The sequence below is a fragment of the Schistocerca serialis genome, chromosome 2 (assembly GCF_023864345.2).
Source record: "Schistocerca serialis cubense isolate TAMUIC-IGC-003099 chromosome 2, iqSchSeri2.2, whole genome shotgun sequence".
Lineage (NCBI taxonomy): Eukaryota > Metazoa > Arthropoda > Insecta > Orthoptera > Acrididae > Schistocerca > Schistocerca serialis.
The window spans coordinates 171,145,734-171,169,293 of NC_064639.1; the positions used below are offsets into that span (position 1 = coordinate 171,145,734).

The window sequence follows — 23,560 nt, forward strand, 5'->3', positions numbered from 1 at the left end:
TGAAGTAAAAGGCATTTAAACCTTCGTTTGTAAAAGCATCCAGTGATAATGACATAGAAAAACGTTATCAAACTTGTAGGCGAATGCTTGATGTCTTTACAACTTTTCCTTCCAGTGGAAAAGTGTTTTTCCCCAACGAGTGTGCAATATATCGTAATGCAAAAACGAGAAGCGTTTATTTCTGGGGTAAAGAAAAATCCACGTGAATACATCTCGCCACAACTCGTGACCTTGGCTGCAATATCTGCAACCCATTTGGTAAGTCCATATGTTTTTGACGCTGCTGTGAACCACGTTGCGAATCTCACCATGTTACGTGATAGGTTTATTCCACGTCTGCATGATCAGGGACTGCTCGGTTGCGAATGGTTCCAGCAGGATGGAGCACGATCCCACTATGCGACTGCCGTCAGACAATATCTCAATGAGGTATTTCCTGATAAAAGGACTGGACGTAGTTCTGTCCATTTGCCTGCACCACTGGAGTGGCCACCCTGAAGTCCTCTTCTGTCATTTTGCTACACTGTATTATCGGAAGGTTACTGCCACTCGCTACGAGACACATTTACTTTAACCCTTCGGTGGGCGCGCTTGCGGCAGATAGCCGCAAGATTTAGTTTTCTGTTAGTATCACAGATAGCGTTACAATTACATCGACGTCCAGACACGGGTTTGTTGTTCTCAACGGACGTCACCACCTGCTACGTTTGCGCGATTCATGCTTTCAGCAGTTTGGTCGCTATTGTTGTTTGAAACGTGAGTGTTGCTTTTGCGATGTGTTTGCCGCTCCTTATGATGTATTTTCTGTACTTGTGTTTTTCTTTCGCCTCAAGGCAATCTTTCTTTACATTAGTATATAATGAATATTCGAATCGAATCAAAGTTCCCATATGCAATTTTCATTACTTTTTACCGTCTTGGATATTGATTTGCTACAATATATTACTTTCACAATAACATATGTTTCATTAGCTCTCATAAAAGCGTGGAAATGAAGAAAAAGAAGGCATTTGACAGGCACCGTCTAATTGTGCGTCCTGAAGACTATGACAAAGTACTGCAGAATTGTCAGAAGAAGAATTACAAGAATTGCCAGATTCATGTGAATCTGAGTCGGAAGAGGACGTTATTGAAGAAGAAAACCACAGCAGTGACCCCGAACAATCAACAGAGGAAACAGATGACCACCTGGTTGACGAGGGGAGACAACAAACAGAGGATTACCGATTTTACGTAGGATTCGATGAAACTGTTTGGATAAGTGAACCGCTTCGTTCTTCTTCTAAAATGAAGGCCAAGAACATCCTAAAAGTTTTGCCAGATCCAAAAGAAAGTGCTGAAATTGCGGAAAAAGAAATTGATGCATTTTGCCTATCTATTACTGATGGGATGATATTGTTTCTCATTCGGTTAAAAATGTAAAACTAATTGCGGTGCAAAAGCCGCAACGCGCCCACTCATGGAAGTATGAAAGGCGCGCCCACCGAAGGGTTAAAGATGCTATTGACGTGCATTTACTGCCACGAAGTCGGCCATGTCGAGGAGAATTTCACGTCGTACATAGAGGAGAATCATACTCCGCGATTAAAACGATTGCGTACACACATACACTCTGGAATAAATAATAGTCTCATTCCTCGAAGTTATCCTCTGTCATGGTCTCACATTAATACAATATGACCAACTACGAATATGAGGACACGCGATGGCGGGTAATTGGACCTTGTGTAGCTCTTAAGATCGAACCGAACTGTTACTCCTTGACTGTTTCCAGTAGTTTATCGCCGATAGTGTAATTGAACAGTGATGGATCCGTTCGCATATTTGTGCCCAGTACATTACGTTTGTCCCTCTTGAAGGTCAATTTCTGCACAGTTGTACGTAATATACAAGCAAATACCGAAGTACAATACATCAAATAAACTTTCGATGGTTGTATCGTTAGTTCTATCAGCCATTTACTACATGTTCTTTAACTGTTCTACATATGTAGTTTAGTATTGTACAGTAGTCTAAAATACGTGCATTTCTTCTCTTACGCCGGCCGAAGTGGCCGTGCGGTAAAAGGCGCTGCAGTCTGGAACCGCAAGACCGCTACGGTCGCAGGTTCGAATCCTGCCTCGGGCATGGATGTTTGTGATGTCCTTAGGTTAGTTAGGTTTAACTAGTTCTAAGTTCTAGGGGACTAATGACCTCAGCAGTTGAGTCCCATAGTGCTCAGAGCCATTTGAACCATTTTTTTCTTCTCTTACGACATTGGCAAAGTCCAACTAAGATTCTCGATATCGTTGTCTTTGAGCGTTATTACTTTCTGTGAAACGTGGACGTCAGACTGTTGCTTGAGACTCTATATCATGTAAAAGACGCTTTACCTGGAAGCAGAAATTCCATAAATCGTCGTATTAGTCTTTCTGAGAAGCTTTTAGGAAGAGACAGGATAATTGACGTGGTAACTGTGAGCATCCGTACTCTGCGGGAAGATTGTAGCGTTATCGTAAAGAGTGTAGAATGAAGCGAGAGGCACGAGATCACTCAGCGATAGCTCCTTCACTACAAGAAATATATCAAGCGAAACCGCAAACTCGGCATGTCGTGGAACTGTGAAATTGTCGATACGGACACTCAAAGAGTTTCTTCGCCGGTCAGGCGTAATCGGCACACTTCACGTACAAACGGGGTCACGACCTTCACGAAGTGGAAAAGCCACATGAATGTATCGGAATTTCTCAGGCAGCGTTACGTGTTCCAAGGACCTTACAGGCGGAGTGAACGCTAGTGCTTCCCGCACGGGTGCTGCTCCTGGCGGTGATGCTGCGAACTTGCCCGCGCTCGGCTGACTTTCCGAGAGCGAATCGGGCGTTGTCGCCTGCACCGACCAATGGCGAGACAGCGGCGGAGTTACGTCGTCTGCTGCCGCTCAGTGTCGGGGCAGAACCGCTAGCGAGCGCGGCGGTATTTCCACGGCTGCCCGTTAACAGTACAAGGAAGTCGAGCGCCAAACACAGGCGGAAAACAAGAGAACACTTCAAGATGAGCGCCATAGACAGCATTCTCAATTACACCCGCAAAGAGGAGGAGGATTTCTACGCACTGCTCGGCTGCGACGAGAATTCCACAGTAAGTCCGTCTTTGATTCGGTACGCAACTGTCAAATCTTTCTCGCAAATCGCCAGCAGTAAATTTTTTCAGCACAAACGCATTTCGCTTGCCCTGCAGCGTACTGTTTCTATCATACTACATCTATTACCATCTTTATAATCATTCTTAAATTACTTGTATCTACGTGTATTCTCACTGCAAAGTGTGTGGTGAAGGGAACTTTTTTTAGTAACAGTACTAAGTTTTTCTCTCATACAATTCACATTGGAGAGGAAAAGATTTATTATACGCCGTATTCTACTTTCACGAACTCTAAGTGGGCTATCTGTAGGATAGGAGGGGCCGCCAGAGAGGTAGTGGAGTTAGATATTCAATTCTGCCCAGAGACTACCCAACTCGTACTTTTCTAAGTAGGTTTTCGCGAAATATTATAAACCGTGTATAACGTGTGTGTTTCACATTTCACACCATTTCTGTTAACCCTTCGCCTTTGACTGCCCTCTGAGGTCATTTTTGATTGGATTGCACTATTTCTTAATTTTGTTCTCTTACTTTTTTCTGTAGTTGCTAATCCTTGATAGTTTAACATCTGATTGTATATGACTAAAATTTTGTGAGACTACTTCTTCGCAGACAGTAACGTCATTTAATAGCTCTGATGTAATGACAGTTTACATGTCATCGGCTGTTTTCAAATTAACATGAGCTTAAGCAGATTCTAATCAGGGTAATAATTACGTAGTGTCCTCCCACCTTGCATTTTTCGTAATTTGTGTCCGACAATATATATATTACACCATCTCGTTGGATATTTGTGTATTATCTAATACAGCTTTTCTGAATTTACCCCACAGGTTTTTTAAAAAACAGTATATAACAAAGTATGTTAAATTTGGCGCCAACGTAGACGTCGGGCTATGCTACAGATAAATCTGTTGCCGCAATCAAGGTTTCAGGAGTGAGGAACACTGTTACAGTCTAGCGTCCAGCCAGTACTGAGTGTGCTATCTAATGCATTGATGGCAGTATTTGTCTTCACTGATAAAAATAGCACCTTATCGATAGTCTATTTCGTTCGTTAATTACGTTAACAACACAAATACTTCTTGTAAACAAACAGTGATAGATGACACAGAGGCCAAGGCGCGAGTCAGCAGAATTGGGAGTTCAGGTCCTAGTTTTGTCACGAAGATTTATGTTTTACCGTAATTACCTTAAATCGCCTTCGTCGTCAATGCTGGGATGTTTCCTTTGAAAAGACCAGACCGATTTTCTTTCCCACATCGTCCTTGTGATTCATCTCTGTTGACCTCATCGACGGGTTAAGCTTTTTCCAAATGAAGTTAGTTTACCTCCCCTGTGGAGATTCCTTCATCTCTATATAGATATATTTGGTACGCTGAGCAACCACAATGAGCCCTGGCAGATTTCAGTTTTTGCGTTCCTGATTCCATAAAACCCGTGTCACTACATCTCCTTTCTATAATATTAAATACATAATTTAGTTGTGATCAACAATTAAGAAACCTTACTCTCGTTCTGAAACAAGTGTAATTGTACATACACTGACACAAAAGAAAAGAGACTATTACATCAGTTAGGAGCTATTTGCAGTGACCTATTACTGAGCAACCTTTTTTTGCCAGTCATTGCCTTCAGAGCGACGGATCATCAATTTTACTCATATGTTGCACTACTGTAGCACATATTTAGATGTTAAAACTGAAGTTTTAGTATGATACGCTCCTCAAACGTTTTTGAGCAATCGAGGTTCAAATTTTTATGAATCTGTTGAATACCATACGAGAGTGCCTACTACCGAACCGCGATCTTATTGAATTTGGCTAAGGCTACAGACGAAAAGTCTATCCGCACCGAGTTCGAGACACGTAATTTTCTTTGTTTCCCTAATCTCCCACCAAACACTAATATTACTACAACGAATGATCTTTCTATGGAAAGAAAAAATAATAATAAATAAAATGTCATGTGACTAGGGCCTCCCGTCGGGTTGGCCGTTCGCCGGGTGCAAGTCTTTCGATTTGACGCCACTTCGGCGACTTGCACGTCGATGGGGATGAAATGATGATGATTAGGACAACACAACATCCAGTCCGTGAGCGGAGAAAATTTCCGACCCATCCGGGAATCTAACCCGGGCCCTTAGGATTGACATTCTGTCTCGCTGACCACTCAGCTACCTGGGGCAGACAATAATAATAATAATAATAATAATAATAATAATAATAATAATAATAATAATAATAATAATAATCATATTAATGGCAGTAGAAGTTGTACTGATAATCATGGTGTGACATTCGTGTATAATAATAAATCGTGATGAAATGAACATTTATTTATCGATACATTCAGGCGAATATCGCAATGGAGACATAACGAGCTGTACCTGTTTCGAATAATGAACACTGCATTTGTATTGCTTTTGAAGCATCAATAGAAAGCAGCTGAGTGCCGTGTTCATGGAGTCGGCCGGGGTTACCTGCTGTTCTACCTGTTGTGTTGCAGACCGCATCAAGTGATCGTGTTGGCAGTCGACAGTTCGTAACGCATATGATTAACGGGAACCATCTCAACTGTATTATTACACGTTTAAATCATGTCACGACCGATTTCGTTCGTTACACATTTTCATATCGCCTGCAGTTAAACAGAACAGGAAAACGTCATCTTAACGAATAAAATAGGCGACTCACACTGATAAAAGCCGTATATTAAATCCTCACCGAGTTGGACTGAAATCGTGACACAAAAGGTTTGATTATCATATCTCATGTTAAAGACCAAATCCAAAAACACTGATCATAAACATTCTGCTGACTGCTTGGCAGAAGTGTGGCTGCGTACTGTAAATTGCCCAGCCAAGATCGCTCCACGTCGGAACTGAACATGTAAACATAGTACTTGGCCTCTGTCAAGTGCGATAGGCGACTGTGCGGTCATAATCGTTAAAAGTAGTGACGAAACTTGAAGTACAGAACTGATATTAAAGAGTGCACAATAAATCCAAACAATTGAAAAGTAGAACCGAACGAAAGTTAACAACACAATTATGCGCAATAACAAGGCAACAAGTGACAGTGCTTATACTGCACTACATCGTCATTTGACAGCTATGACAGTAAGTGAAGAACTATATAGTATAGTTGCAAATGAATTATGTAAAGTTTATGAAAAACTATAATTATGATCTCACAGAACGAATTCATTAATAACGTAATTACAAAATAGGCGTTGTCTTTGAAAATGTAAAAGAACTAAAGCAACCAAAGTGGTGGTTATCGTATGCTGTCACTGTACGCAGCATGTTGTAGAATGCTTATGATCAGCGATGTTCTTTAACATAACATACGGCAGCCAGGCTATTTGTTACGCCTTTAGTACAGCTCACTGAGGATTCAGTATAAAGCTGTTATAAGTGTGAGTTGTCTGCTTTATTTGTTAAGATGTTTTAGCTATAGCCTAATTCCCTGTTTTGTCCAACTTCAGGCAACCTGAAGACGCATAAAAAGTTCTCAGTTTACTTGGCGCGTCAAATTCGGAGAGCGAACGAAGCCGATCACACCACAATAAACGTGAAGTAATACAGCTGAGGTGGTTTGCAGTAGTATTAGTATCAGCTGTAGAGCTCGACATCATCAAAATTAGTTCGTAACTGGTCAAGACGATCGTTCATTGCTGTACACTGCAAAGATACAGGTATATTTACTATATTTCTGAAATTGAGCTGATACCGGGGCCTTCAATGGTCACTCAAGAATCATCATACGGATGTTTGATGGCAGATAAGGGGAGAGGGATAAAAATTATGAGTCGAACGCAGTTAGAGCAGACTTCGCTGCCTTAGCCGGTTGCGCCAACATCGTTGCTGGACGGCTGGTACTCCCATAGGTCTTCAACATCCTCGCGAAATTTTAAACATTTTTCGAAAACGCTTGAGGAGTGCATCATACTAGGACTAACTGTGCACTACAATCGTAGTGAAAGGAGGGCAAAATCGGTGGTCTTTTGGATGTACGCGTCCATTGTTAGAGCCGTCGAAGTCCATCAACTCAAGCGGCAGTGGAAGGGTAAAACATTCGTTCTATTTCTATACTCCGCAGTCCACCTTGCGGTGTGTGGCGGAGGGTACTTTGTGAATCAGTGTCAGTTCCCCCTTTTCCTGTCCTAGTTGTGAATGGTTAGGACGATTTTTTGCAAGACACTGTGTGGGCTCGAATCTCTAGTTTTACGTTCATGGTCTTTCCGCGAGATACACGTAGGAGGAAACAATACGTATATTCGTTGACTCTTTTAGAAACGTACGCTCTCGAAACTTCAAAGTAGACCATACCATGATGCAGAACGCCTCTTGCAGAGTCTGGCACAAGAGCTGACTAAGCGTCTTCGTGACACTTTCACGCGAACTTAATGAACTATAACTAAGTGCGCTGTTCTTCTCTATTCGCTCTGTAAATCCTATCGAACGAGCTTGCTATAAGCTACCTCCGTTATGGGTGGACTAAATTTCATGAGGCTTATTCCAGTAAATCTGTTTGGCATCTGCCTTACCTGCGATTAGTTTTATGTGCTCGTTCCACTTCAAATCGCTCCCTATGCATTCCCATAGATACATTAGGGATCTTACTGCTTCCATTGATTGTTCTGCAACTGCGTAAGCCGGCCGACGGTTCTAGGCGCTTCAGTCCGGAACCGCGCTGCTACTACGGTCGAGATTCGAATCCTGCCTCGGGCATGGGTGTGTGTGATGTCCTTAGGTTAGTTAAGTTTAAGTAGTTCTAAGTCTAGGGGACTGATGACCTTATATGTTAAGTCCCATAGTGCTAGAGCCGTTTGAACCATTTTGCAACTGCGTACTCATACAGTAATGGGTAATTCTGTCTATTTACGCGCAATACATCATATTCATGTTGAGGATCAATTTTCACTCCCTGCACCAAACGTCAGTTTGCTGCAGGTCTTCCTGGATTTCGCTACGAGGGGTGCCCAGAAAGTAGTGAACCGAAAACAGTGCTACGAATGCGAAACGTTACACATGTATTATTTGAAGTCTCCTGAGTGAGCGCGTCTAGTTTTCGTCACTTCCGACAGATAGCGTAGAAGCAGGACAGTTTCAAAATAGCGTATGTAGGTGATGTACCTGCACCTTACAAGCAACGTGTTGTCATTGAATTTCTCACTGCAGAGAAAGAAACTGTGAGGAATATTCACAAACGTTTGCGCAAAGCTATGGGGCATATGCTGTCGACGGAAGTAAAGTTAACGGTGGGTGAGGTCATCAGAAGGCGATCGGCGGAGCTCCACTATTTGCAGCTGACTGGGAGACCATCGACGGTTGTCACACCTGACAGCCCTGGCCTAGACCCCGCGGGTTTCCACTTGTTTGGGCCATCAAAGGATGGCATTCGTGGAAGACACTTCGAGGACGACGAGGTGATTCACTGGTTCCGCCACCAGGGTAAGGATTGGTACCGACAGGGCATACACGCCCTTGTTTTGCACTGGAGGAAGGCCACAGAACGGTGTGGAGATTAAGTGGAAAAATAGGGTGTGTAGATGAAACGCCATTATTTCGTGTGTTTAATTCTCATCATGTTCAATAAAGAATTCTTGAAGAAAAAAAATGCGGTGCATTACTTTCTGGGCAACCCTCGTACAATTTTCTAGCGTTCCGACTTATCTGTATACAACAGCATCATCCTCGAAAAGCCTCATAAAACCTCCGATGTTATCTGCTAGGTTATGTATATACAGAGTGATTCTTATTAACATTTAAAAACCTCCGAAGCGACGAAGGTGACATTGTGACACGTAATTTGACACATGGGGTCGCAAATGTTGGGAATGTCGTACCTCGCCTCACTTGCGTCGGTGGAGCTTATCGGTCTGTCGCGTCTGATCATTCCAATCCAAGTCAAGTATTGACGTCGGTGTGACTCTGGGCCCACGTCTATGGTGGAGCTCACAGTTCGAGCCTTGTGTCTGGCAGGTTGTATTTTTTCATTGCCTTAGACAATTGTGTGTTTACATTTACGTAAGATATATTATTCCATTTACAGTCTCCGGTGTTTATTGTGAAGTACAGTACAACAAACCCTACCTGTCACAAGTAAATGAGTCGTTACCAGTTAGTGAGCTACGTCTTGTTTACTAAATAATGTTTGTAAACAAAAAAGACCGGACAGTAGAAAAGGAACATAGAATAAGAAAAGCTTTTATTTGGTTACAGCGACGACAATAATTTTTTGACTTTGCGTTTACAACCAAGCGCATTTACAAAAGCTGTTCGAAGTTTGGACCGTTCTCAAATATTCCATCGCTCAGTTATCCCTTCACGCCCAAGCCCAACAGCTGCACTTGGGGCGAGGTACGTCATCTGGTGACGTCTCATATTCTACATTTATCTCCATTTCGGGAGTATTTCCTGACATATACGACCCCATGTATCGTATGAAATTACTTGTCAGGGTCAGCTACGTCGCTTCGAGGGTTTTTAACGTAAATATAAATCACTCTCGTATATTGTGAAGAGTAATCGTCCTATAACACTCCCTCGGGGCACGCCTGAAGTTACTTCCACGTCTGAAGACTTCTCTCCGTTCAGAATGACATGTGCTCTATTTGCTAGAAACTCTTCAGTCCAATCACATAGTTAGTCTGATATTCCCTACGCTCGTATTTTTTTTCTCATCAGGCGCTAGTGCGGAATTGTATCAAACGCCTTCCGGAAGTCAAGGCACACGTCATCTACCTTGCTGCCTGAATCTACTGTTTTCTCAGTCTCGTGGACAAACAGAGCTGAGTTGTTTTCGCAACCCATGTTGATCCCTATAGGGGGAAATTTTTGGTATCCACAAACGTCATAATATGAGCGCATAAAACATGTTCCTAAATTCCACAACAGCTCAACGTCAGATGTAGACCTATAGATTTGTGCGTCTTTTTTCTCGCGTTTCGTCAGGAAATGTGTATGAAAACCGATAAAAACAATCGATCTATAGTGCAAATTTCTCTAATTACCAGTTAGAGGTGATAGACTTCAAAGTACCACCCATTTGAGTCCACTCTTGATTGGCTTTGGTAACTCCCGCTACTCAGAACATTCATGCATGTGGTTTTCCGTGAGGGTTTGCAGAAGGTCCGCAGTTTTTACTCACAGAGTATCGAGTGAATATGTCTGTAGTTAGCTGCTCGGCAACAACCACGAGGTCGATCACTTTCGGTAAAACTCGTCACAGTAGAAGGTCGAAAAACAGACGCTGATTAATACGCGACTGCAATCCAAACAGTCTGTTTTTTTTTCAAAATTATTTTACATGTTGAAGACTTCTGTACGAGTTTAACTCATTTCTGTCGTGTACTTTGTCTTCCAGACAGAACAGATTGTCGCTGAATACAAGGTCAGAGCTCTCCAGTACCATCCGGACAAGAATGAGGGCAACAAAGAAGCCGAAGCGAAGTTTCAGCAGTTGCAGGTAAGACATGCAGTTACTGTCTTCCAGTTTTTCCAGGCTCCTTGGTTGTTTTGATAACTTCCATCTTCGTCTGTGTGTCTGTGGTGTACGCAATTGTTTTCAGAACACTAGTGGTGTCTCATATCAGTCTTCGCAAGTGCTAAAAACGCGTATTTACCCTCTTCATTTCACATCTACCTGCCTCCTTCGCCATTGCTCCAACTCATAACCAACCCACTTTCCCTTCCTTACTTCTGCATTCACCATCTTGTATTCGTCTTTGGCACTCCCCCCTCCCCACCCCCAATTCCCACTGCTTCATTAATTTCCCTTGATGCCATTCACATAAATTAATATATAGCAACATAAATAAAACGATACATGAAAAGAGCGTTTCTGGACCAAAGGAAAACCAAATTGACGACACTAAAAACAGAAAATATAGGCTTATGTTCAGAACACACAAACATTAATGGTGCAATACCTCATAGTGTTTCATGTGAGAAAATGTGAAGTGCTGCAACACGATGATGATAGGCCACAGCCGGCCGGAGTGGCCGAGCGGTTCTAGGCGCTACAGTCTGGAGCCGCGCGACCGCTACGGTCGCAGGTTCGAATCCTGCCTTGGGTATGGATGTGTGTGATGTGCTTAGGTTAGTTAGGTTTAAGTAGTTCTAAGATCTATGGGACTGATGACCTCAGCAGTTAAGTCCCATAGTGCTCAGAGCCATTTGAATTTTTTGTTAGGCCACAAACATGAATGCTAAACCCAAGAATACCTGGGAAATGTGCGTTCACACGGAACTTCTAGATGTAAGCAAAATTAAACTATAATTTCGATGTCGTTTAAAGCGAACTGTTTTAGGTTTAGAGCCAAAAATAGAATTGTAAGTATGTTCGATTCCAGGCAACTGATCCAGATATGGTAAAATAAATACTCATTTTTAGTAGTTGCAAGAACGGTTCTGAGATGCCTTTAGTAATTTCTTTTATATTTTGAACATAGCTGCACAACAGCAGCGGTTCCACGTAATAAAATTATAACAAGCCGACCAGTTGCAATGGATAAAGAAATTCTTTACCTAGTTTTCGACAAACATAAATTTGTCTTCTTCAGAAGGTAGCAATTTTACATTAGTAAGGACTAATGTACCATCGCCGTTTTTACAATTGTCGGCATAGATCCGTTTGTCAAACATGAAAGATAGCCCTAGATTTGTCACGTAAATACAACCGACTCGATTGTGAGCTCTGCAAGATCCATGAACTGTTTTGTGTTTACGTGACAAACCCTAATTCTAGGGCTATCTTTCATGTTTGACAAATGGATCTATGCCGACAATTGTAAAAACGGCGATGGTACATTAGTCCTTACTAATGTAAAATTGCTACCTGCTGAAGAAGACAAATTTATGTTTGTCGAAAACTAGGTAAAGAATTTCTTTATCCATTGCAACTGGTCGGCTGGTTATAATTTTAATTTCTTTTATGTTCGTTGGTTTGAAATCTTGGCACAAACATGGCAGATTTAATGCGAGACGCAGTTCAGATTTCCAACAGGTGTTCGTCCGTGCGCCTAGCAGTGTTTGTCTCGTACGACAGAACAACGCGCTTTTGGTGAACGCCAATGTACCTCATCGCGCGCGAGCTTTTGGAATAACAGAGGAATCCCCCACTTAGTGTCGCCTGACCTTACTTATCTGCCAGGGCAGCTGAAAAGGCCTCGTTTATCGTTTGGATCCGTACTACAGACCTCAGTACTTAATTACAACGCAGTAATGTTTCCGGCGCGTCAGCGAAGTGACTCGTCGGGGAAACCAAAGACTAGTACTGTGCAGGAGCAGGGTTTGAATCCAACGCCGGCCATCGTGGCTTAGTTTTCGCTATTTATATAAACTGCTCCGTGTCAACGCCATGGTCACGACCTTGGCAAGGCCTCAACACGGTACTTCTACGTTTTCTTCCATGACTCGTTTTGCGTTTATATCTTCTGACAAGGAAAGTACCGAAGCTCGAACTGTTGAAATCTAATAGAAATCATTTTAAAATACGAAGATGTCCGTTCAATCATCAGTAAGTTCATTTACGCGGAAAACCTTGCATTTCCGTATAGTCAGTGTTTGAAGGTTAACGACTTTCAAAAATACTCAAGGACAAGTCACTATAGAACAAAAAGCGTCTTGTAACAGACAGTCATGACCATCAGGTTCACAGGAGTCATAATAATAATGGTGTGTGACGAGGGCCTCCCATCGGGTAGACCGTTCGCGTGGTGCAAGTCTTTCGATTTGACGCCACTTCGGCGACTTGCGCGTCGATGGGGATGAAATGATGATGATGATTACGACAACACAACACCCAGTCCCTGAGAGGACAAAATCTCCGACCAAGCCGGGAATCGAACCCGGGCCCTTAGGATTGACAGTCCGTCGCGCTGACCACTCAGCTGCCGGGGGCGGACACAGGAGTCATAAATAAGGTATTTGGGAAAAGTTAAGCATTTAGTTGAAACAATAAATGCTGGTACAAGCAGAAATAAGTCATATTTCCAATGATAAAAGTTGGGGTATCGTCATACATTGTTCCTTGTTCGTTATACAGCTGCATTTGTGCAATTTCAATGAAGTGATATGATAAGCACACAGCGAAATGTAGAAGTTTCCTCACTTGACAAGAACGATACGGGGACACGCTACATGAATTTCCGCATATCCTCGCTGCAGTAGTCGAGATCGAAATCCACAGCGGTCGTACTATCCTGAAATCTGAAACGAGCTGTTTCATTTCGCTATTTTATCACTTCATGGAAACTCCACACTTGCACTCTGATGACGAAGGACGTACAACAGAGCCACTTGTATTTCAGAAAATACAACTTTTAAGTTTTGTTAACTACATACATACGCCAATGTTCAGATTTTTATGGTAAGCTGTTTATAATAGTCTGTTACACGCTATTGTTTTTCAATGACTTCGGCTTCTGTAGTGTTTAGAGTAGTTCATTGTCAAACATGGTTTGTACACAAACACAGAGGGCTGCAAACAAATATCGATGGGTGATAAAAATATACATAAAATATAAATGTAGTTGTTCATCTATCATTATGCAGAAGAGCAATCTCTGAATTTGAATAAAATGTAATCTTCGTACACAAAACATATACACAACTAGTTCCTTCAGTTGCTACCTACAGATCTAAAAAAGTATTACAACAAAATTTTACGGTCTAACAATCGTTGCTACAAAGAAGATATTCTAATACGTTTTATATACCATCTACGTACATAGACCATTGCACCACTCTGCGTACTGTACTGTCATTTAGCAATGAACATATTGCGGAACAACTGTAACATAAGTACAAGCAGTTATGGAAAATCCAGCGTTGAATGGCTAAGTGTTTTTGATCAGAAACTTTCGTATTTGGCACGATCATGATTTTATTGTATAATGTATATCGTCACCACGGAGTGTCTTCTTAAATGAGGTATGTTCACCTCAGTCATGTTACGTTTCATATTCTTCGCAGTGGATTTTCCATATCCGATTTTACTTATTTCGCAGTTGTTCCCAAAGACTGAATGACACTCGACTACGAAGAATGACACAATGGTCTATATATGTAGATTATATGTAATAAATGTATTAGAATTTCTTCTTCATGACAAATGACGGTTATTAGACTGTAAAAAAATTCCTGCAATACTTGTTCAGATCTGATGCCAATTTAACATGCCAACAGAACAGCTGCTCGGCAACCACCACGAGGTCGATCACTTTCAAAATTACTTTACATGTTGAAGACTTCTGTACGAGTTTAACTAATGCAGATGATAAACGGGTATTCATTGGACAAATATATTATACTAGAACTGACATGTGATACCATTTTCACGCAATTTGGGTGCATAGATGCTGAGAAATCAGTACCCAGAACAACCACCTCTCGCCGCAATAACGGCCTTGATAAGCCTGGGCATTGAGTCAAACAGCCTGGATGGCGTGTACAGGTACAGCTGCCCATGCAGCTTCAGCACGATACCACAGTTTATCAAGAGTAGTGACTGGCGTATTGTGACGAGCCAGTTGCTCGGCCACCATTGACCAGACGTTTTAAATTGGTGAGTGATCTGGAGAATGTGCTGGCCAGGGCAGCAGACGAATATTTTCTGTATCCAGAAAGGCCCGTACAGGACCTCCAACATGCGTCGTGCATTTTCCTGCTGAAATGTAGGGTTTCGCAGGGATCGAATGAAAAGTAGAGCCGTAACACATCTGAAATGTAACATCCACTGTTCAAAGTACCGTCAATGCGAAGAAGAGGTGACAGAGACGTGTAACCAATGGCACCCGATACCATCACGCCGAGTGATACGCCAGTGTGGCGATGACGAAAACACGCTTCCAATGTGCGTTCACCGCGATGTCGCCAAACACGGATGTGACCATCGTGATGTTGTAAACAGAATCTGGATTCATCCGAAAAAATGACGTTTTGCCATTCGTGCATCCAGATTCATCGTCGAGTACACCATCGCAGGCGCTCCAGTCTGTGATGCAGCGACAAGGGTAACCGCAGCCGCGGTCTCAGAGCTGATAGTCAGTGCTGCTGCAAACGTCGTCGAACTATTCGTGCAGATGGTTGTTGTCCTGCAAACGTCCCCATTTGTTGACTCGGGGATCGAGACGTGGCTGCACGATCCGTTACAGCCATACGGATAAGATGCCTGTCATCTCGACTGCTAGTGATACGAGGCGGTTGGGATCCAGCACCCTCCTGAACCCACCGATTCCATATTCTGCTAACAGTCATGGGATCTCGACCAACGCGAGCAGCAATGTCGCGATACGATAAACCGCAATCGCGATAGGCTACAATCCGACCTTTATCAATGTCGGAAACGTGATGGTATGCTTTTCTCCTTCTTACACGAGGCAACTCAACAATGTTTCACCAGGCAACGCCGGTCAACTGCTGTTTGTGTATGAGAAATCGGTTGGAAACTTTCCTCATGTCAGCACATTGTAGGTGTCGCCAACGGCGCCAACCTTGTGCGAATGCTCTGAAAAGCTAATCATTTGTACATCGCAGCATCTTCTTCCTGTCGTTTAAATTTCGCGTCTATACGATCTGGGCAAATAATCTTCTCTAATGAGAAGTTTACATTATAAATACGATCAAAATATACACACATTCGATTGCAGCCATTAGATCTTGAGCACTTGCCTTCTCCAATTATACTGGTTGAGAGAATGTTTGACTTAATGAAACCTGATGCGTGACAGTGAACGGCGATTGTTCAGCAGGAACGAGAGGAACTTGATGTATTGAATCGCTAATGTACTCAAGGTAAATATAAGTTTTATTAGGTACCATCAGTAACGCTCTCATTGTTCGGAGGTGAAGCAGTGGTAAGAAACTGGGCTCGTATTCGGAAGGACGTCGGTTCAAAAATCCCCGTCCGGCCATCCTGATTTAGGTTTTCCGTGATTTACCTGAATCGCTGTACGCAAATGTCGGGTTGTTTCTTTGAAAAGGACACAGCCGATTTCCATCGCCGCCTTTCCCCAGTCCGAGCTTGTACTGTCTCCAATCACCTCGTCGTCGACGGGACATAAAATCCTGATCTTGTTTGTTCGGTGAAAACGCTGCTGCATACGGGGAAAGTATTGTCCGGGGTCTGTTGGTAAGGAAAAGGAAATGGACGCTAATTCCATACGATGTTCTATACTGCAGCTTCCTTCAAATACGGTTAAATGCAACATGTCGTCGTCATTGGCCCAAAGGCCGGTCTATGCAGTTTCTATTCGCTTATTGCCTTCACTGTTTATACTCCACATTTCACTTTCGTGCAAGACTGCACTTCAGGCAAATGCTTTCAGAATGGGTTTTCTGACGGATTTGTGTTGGATGTTAAAATATTTCTCTTTCTCTGAGACGCTTTTTTTTTACTATTGCCAGCCTGCATTTTATATCCCCTCTATTTCGGCCATCGCCAGTTATCTCGTAACGCAGACAGAGAAACGCATATGCGACATTTAACGTCCCAGTTCATCTAATTCTCTCGGCATCATCTTAATTTTGCTGCATTTCCTTGCGTCTTTTTGTTTTTATTGCCTCTTTTCAAGACACTGTCCTTTCCGTTCAACTGCTCTTCAATGTCCTTTGCCGTCTCTGACAGTTACAATGTTATCGGCAAACTGCAGAGTTATTTAATGTCCCTGAACCTCAATTTTCTTTCCAAATTTTTCGTTTGTTTTCTCTCTGCTTGCTCAATATACACATTGAATAACATGGGGATAGGCTACAATATTCTCTCACTCCCTTCTCAGTTGCTGCTTCTTTCACGTCATGCGACGCAGTAAGTACAGTCTGTTTCTGTAAAAATGGTAGATAACCTTTCGCTCGGAGTCTTTTATATATAATTGCCGACATATTTGTCACTGTACATTCCGCAACTGTGTTGAAATTTCAGTTTAACAAGTATTTCACTGTCCCAGTTGCATATTCATTTTTACGGTCATAAAAAATTAATGCACAGTTGAAATGGTGGAAAAGGATAAATGTACGACTGCTATTGACATGGAATTCTTATGATTGAAATGAGGTAATACAGAATAATTTTTGCGTAGACCCCATGGCGTCTAACACTTACTTCAGAAGTGCGTGGAAATCTCGTGAGAGAAATTCATTTGGGTGTGAATGCAGCCATTCGTGCGTCGTGGTTTTCGCCTCTTCAGCACTTTGAAATGCTTACCCCCCTGAGTTGTCTGAGCCGTTCAAACACTTTGGGGCGACGTCCCTGACCTTCATTCTAGAAACTACGCATAGTCTCACAGGCGTCGACGCAACAATCTCAACTCAGCAGTCAACAAATCCCATCTCGCGGACACTTTATTGAATCGCAGCACATCGTGGACAATATTTTGTGGTGAACGATCACTAACAGTCCAAAAGAGAGGCTATTTAGATTGTAGTAATAGCCTTTTTCCTTGACCAGCTCTTCCACTGCGGCATAGTTTTCGTTAGTACTTGAATGGTATGCCTAATGCGAAGCGTCTTCGACAGAAGTTCGCCTATTTTAAACTTTCTGCTTCAATCCTACATTTGCTGCAAGTACACACAAGAATCACTGTGCTGTTACTTCCAAACGTTTAACAGCTTCACAACTCAAAACAAGTAACACAGATTGCTACTCCAGCGCAGGGCAAGTAGACAATCATAATTATTAATGAGGGGCTTACACCGGAAATGAAAACAGCGTCCATCGTTCCTCAAGGTAGTGATGGTAGGACCGAAGGACATGGCGTAGTTTGGACACCCATAATATTTCGTACACGGTTGTAGGTATCAACACGAAACTTGTGGCGTATGATGGTACGCAAAAGGACAAAACATATGCTGTACCACTAACAGTCATATCTGAAGAGATACTGAAGCAACAATAGACTAGTTTAAATGTCTATCTTCTCGTCCTTTTCTTCTTCTTCTTTTTGGCTTCTAAGGAGCTGTAAGCTCTCCTGCCGATATCATACTCTGAAGAGCCAAAGAAACTAGTACACCTGCCTAAAACAGTGTAGGGCCCCAGCGAGCACACAAAAGTGCTGAAACACGACGTACCATGGACTCGACTAATGTCTGAAGAAGCGTTGGAGGGAACTGGCAACATGAATCATGCAGGCGTCGATGAATCTATAAAGGTACGAGGGAATGGACATCTCTTCTGAACAGCACGTGGCAACGCATCCCAGATACGCTCAATAATGTTCATGTCTGGGGAGTTTGGTGGTCAGTGTAAGTGTTTAAACTCAGAAGAGTGTTCCTGGAGTTACTCTGTAGCAATTCTGGATGTGTGGGGTGTCGCACTGTCCTGCTGGAATTGCCCAAGTCCGTCGGAATGCACGATGGACATGAATGAATGCAGGTGATCAGACAGGATGCTTACTTATGTGTTACCTGTCAGTCGTATCTAGTCGTATCAGGCGTCCCATATCACTCCAGCTGGACACGCCCACCATTACAGAGCCTGCACCAGCTTGAACAGTCCCCTGCCGACATGCAGGGTCCATGGATTCATGAGGGTGCCTCCATACCCGCACACATCAATCCGCCAGATACAATTTGAAACAAGACTCGTCCGACCAGGCAACATGTTTCCTATCAACAACAGTCCAATGTCGGTGTTGACGAGCACAGGAGAGGCGTAAAGCGTTGTGTTGTGCAATCAAGGATATACGAGTGGGCCTTCGGCTCCGAAAGCCCAAGCCGATGATGTTTTGTTGAATGGTTCGCACGCTGACACTTGATGGCCCAGCATTGAAATCTGCAGAAATTTGCGGAAGGGTTGCACTTCTGTCACGTTGAACGAATCTCTTCAGTCGTCGTTGGTTCCGTTCTTGAAGGATTGGAGATTTGATGTTTTACCGGATTCCTGATTTTTCACGGTACACTCGTGAAATGGTCGCACGGGAAAATCTCCACTTCATCGTTACGTCAGAGATGCCGTGTCCCTTCGCCCGTGCGAGGACTAGAACACCGCGTTCAACCTCACTTCAATCTTGGTAACCTGCCACTGTACAGCAGTAACCGATGTAACAATTGCGCCAAACACTTGTCTTATGTGGTGTTGCCGATCGCAGCGCCGTATTCTGCCTGTTTACATATCTCTGTATTTGAATACGCATGCGTATACCAGTTTCTTTGGCGCTTCAATGTATGTTACCTGCAAAACCTTCTATCGTATGACCGAGCGAGGTGGCGCAGTGGTTAGCACACTGGACTCGCATTCGGGAGGACGACGGTTCAATCCCGTCTCCAGCCATCCTGATTTAGGTTTTCCGTGATTTCCCTAACTCGTTTCAGGCAAATGCCGGGATGGTTCCTTTGAAAGGGCACGGCCGATTTCCTTCTCCATCCTTCCCTAACCCGAGCTTGCGCTCCGTCTCTAATGACCTCGTTGTCGACGGGACGTTAAAAAAAACACTAACTAACTTCTATCGTATGCTGCTTCCTGGCAATTATTTACGTTCAACCGTCCGCAAATTGCTGCAGATTTCAATGCTCTGCCATCAGCAACTGTCAGCGTGCGAACCATTGAACATCATCTACCGATGTATTCCTGGGTCTTCCCTTTGGTATCTCACCAAATACGATATTGCAGTGCCAGTGTTTATAAGAAGTACCATGCAATGTGCGAAGGGACAATGCATAGTACTTCTTATAAACACAGTCCACTGAAATGTATTTATCTGCGGATACCAGGCAAGCGACTTTGTATTAAATGTCTCCCCTGTACAGGAATTACAGTACAAGGACGAAGACGTACGGAGATGGGTCTCCCCATGAAGTGTGCACGGGTAGCCGAAAGTTAAGACGACCGCTCGCGACAAGTGGGAAGTCCCAGCCCGAATCCTGGGCGGGCACTAATTTTCAATGCCGCCATACCATTCTACAGTTCGAGGTTGCCCGTAACCGCAACTGCGAATACATTTCGTGTATCTGACCAAACGACTTTTTCATGAATGTTCTTGAAACCACGCGATCCTCTTTCAACTCTCATCTGCTGGTCTGCCCGTTAAAGTTTTCTGCAATTTATTATGCTCATCATTGGTGCTTGTTTGAAAGCATGTTGATTGATCTGTGTGTCTTGTCTTTCCAGCTTTGCGATTCATTATCATAGTTTCCTGTAAACTTTGTTTCAGATACTTGCAATTGATCTTCCGTTTTAGTTCAACTACTCCAAACGTTAAGACTGGTCTGGTAATTGTTTGTTTTGCATGTCAGTAGTTTAGACCCTAGAATTTTTTATGTGGAGTAGGACGCTCTATTAGTATTTCCAGTCTCATTTTTATTCTACTTATCTCTGATTTTGTTCGTCTATCATTCCGCCCAGAAATATGGACTGCTAAAGGCATCCGAATTCCTTGCTGATTCTTTGAAATGATTGCTTGTCTTGTTCATCTGTGGATCCTTGAACAATAACGTATTTTGTTTTCAGATCTTTTAGGTAAAGTTTAGATGCTTCTCGCACGAGCTGCACAAATAAGTCTGATCTCTAGTTCACTTTTTCTAATGAGCACTACATCATCCGCATACGCTAAAACCTTAACTTTATTTCTTGGGAGGATCCCAGGGGATACTAATTTGTTTCGTCTTACGTCTCTCCAAGGCTACACTAAAGAGAAGAGGGAACAGAGCATCTCCTATCTTAGCTTAGTTTAATTTTAAAACAGTCAGATTTTATTCCATTTAACAAAACGCTGCTTATGTTATCGTCCATGCAAATTTTACAGGAATTTATAAGTTGAATCACCGCCTTCTGCAAGCCATACTAGACGCCAACTTACACTGTTCCTTTCTAGAAGCCTCCAGGTAAACGAAATCGACTATTCGTCTTCCCTACTGGCTACCTTACAGGCTCGTCAAATTTCATGTCGCCTGGATATTTAATCGACTTGAGTGTGTCAAGCAGCAGCTGTATTCGAAGGTCAAAGGACTCTGCCGGCCGGAGTGGCCGAGCGGTTCTGGGCGCTACAGTCTGGAACCGCGCGACCGCTACGGTCGCAGATTCGAATCCTGCCTCGGACATCGATGTGTGTGATGTCCTTAGGTTAGTTAGGTTTAAGTAGTTCTAAGTTCTAGGGGACTAATGACCTCAGAAGTTAAGTCCCATAGTGCTGAGAACCATTTGAACCAAAGGACTCTTTTTCCCACTCACCTGCATTAAGTTGTATTGTCCTGCATTGGGAGCAAACTGCTGTTGATAAAACAGAACGAGAATTCTGTCCGTCACCCTGCGTCCACCTACAGTCTCTCAACCACGACACCTTCCCATCCCTACAGCATCAGCAAACAGTCGCAGATGGCTGCATATCTCATCCGTCAGATCGTTTATGTGTACAGAGAACAAAAGCGGTCCTATCTTACTTCCGTGGGGCACTTGAGAAATAAAATATGCGAAAAGCGTATGCAGATAACGAACGTTTGGAAACGAATTAAAGGAACTGAACTAGATCGATGGGGGTGAAATCAGTGAATGTACACTGTGGCGACAGTCGTGGGATAGCAATATGGACATATACATATGGCGGAAGTACCGCGTACGAAAGGAATAAAAGGGCAGTGCATTGGTGACGCTGTCATTTGTGCTCAGGTGAACGCGGAATAGTAGTTGGAGCTAAAAGCATGGGACATTTCCACTTCGGAAATCGTTGGGGAATTCAACATTACGAGACCCACAGTGTCAAAAGTGTGCTCAGAATATCAAATTTCAGGCATTACCTCTCACCGCGGACGACCCGATGGCCGAAGGCCTTCACTTAACGACCAAGAACAGCGGCGTTTGCGTAAAGTAGTCATTGCTAGCAGACAAACAACACTCCGTGAAATAACGGCTGATAATGGACTTACAACGAACGTATCAGTTAGGACAGTGCGGCGAAATTTTGCGTTAATGGACTGCGGCAGCAGACGACCGACGCCCGTGCCTTTGCTAACAGCACGACACCGCCTACGGCACCTCCGCTGGGTCGTGAGCGTATCGATTGGACTCCAGACGACTGGAAAGCCGTGGTCTGGTCGGATGAGCCCCGATTTAAGTTGGCTAGAGATGGCGGTAGAGTTAGTGTCACGCAGACCCCACGAAGCCGTGGACCCAAGCTGTCAACAAGGCGCTGTGCACGCTGGTGGCGGCTCCATAACGGTATGGTATGGTATGGTATGGTGTGAACCGATCATTGAGTGAAAATGGTCATGTTCGGCCACTTGGAGACCCTTTGCGACCATTCATGGAATTCATGTTCCCAAACAAACGAGGACTATGGATGACAATGCACCATGTCACCAGGCCACAACTGCTCACGACTAGTTTGAAGAACATTCTGGACAGTTCAAGTGAATGATTTGGCCGCCAAGATCGCCCCCGCATGAATCCCGTCGAACATTTCTGGGTCATGATCGATACGTCAGTTGTGCACAAAATTCCGCACCGGCAACACTTTCGCAATTATGGACGACTGTAGAGGCAGCATGGCTCAATATTTCTGCAGGAGACTTGCAACGAAATGGTGAGTCCATGCCACGTCGATAACTGCGCTATGCTAGGCAAAAGGATGTCAGACATATTAGCAGGTATGCCATGACTTTTGTCACATCAGTGAAGTAGATGGATTGTGGATGGAGCTCCTTGTTTATTGCCAGTCGAGTGTTAGTCATAGATATTTTATTGTCTCAGTTAGAAGGATAAGGTAAGATAGAAAGAGGTTGAAGATACAGATGATTCGCCCCATAAGTAATGCCTGGGTTTTGCATGGCCTAACCTCGAGGAACCACCAGTTGCACAAGGAGTTAAACTAATTAAAAGTGGATTTAGAGGTATCGTTGCGATTTCTGGAGTGTAGGGTGGAAGGCTAAGAACACGTTGTCATCGGCTTATTGAAGGAGTTGGACCAACTGAGGTGGTTTGGGTGTATCGGCAGTGTGAACGCTATAAAGAAGCAAGGAAGGTTGAACCTATCGTCGACTTCGTTGTCATTAGAGACGTTGCACAGGCTCAGACTGTGTCGAGGACTGGGAAGGAAGTCGGCCATGCCCTTTCAAAGGAACTACCCTGGCATTTGCCTGGAGCGATTTAGAAAAATTACAGGAAACCTGAATTTGAATAGTCAGATGCGAATTCGAACCGTCGTCCTTCTGAATGTGAGTCCAGTATGCTGACCACTGCCTCAACTGGTTCGGTAATACACTGTCCAATCACAATAATGTGACCAGCTGTCAGACGTCTGAATAATCACCTTTTCCAGCGCAGACTGCTGCGAGACGTGTCACTGAGGCTCTGGAAGCTAACGACAGGTATGTGGAGCCATGCTGACTCAAGTGTCATGGCCAGCTGCTCTAGGTTTCTCGGTTGAGGATCCGTTCCATGAACAGAGCAATCCGAGGTGGTCCCTCATATACTCGATTGGTACTAAATTCGGGGAGTCTGGT

General features: G+C 43.5%; 1 protein-coding gene across 1 annotated transcript in view; it reads left to right on the forward strand.

Annotated features, from left to right (window-relative positions):
- Window positions 1-2,897: 2,897 nt before the first annotated feature.
- The window catches only part of LOC126455480 (J domain-containing protein), a 97,248-nt gene continuing 76,585 nt past the window's right edge, over window positions 2,898-23,560 (forward strand). The window contains exons 1-2 of the mRNA XM_050091232.1: window positions 2,898-3,117; window positions 10,494-10,595. Of these exons, the coding sequence (XP_049947189.1) occupies window positions 3,031-3,117; window positions 10,494-10,595 (189 nt within the window). The 5' untranslated portion in view covers window positions 2,898-3,030. The remainder of the gene's footprint in view (window positions 3,118-10,493; window positions 10,596-23,560) is intronic.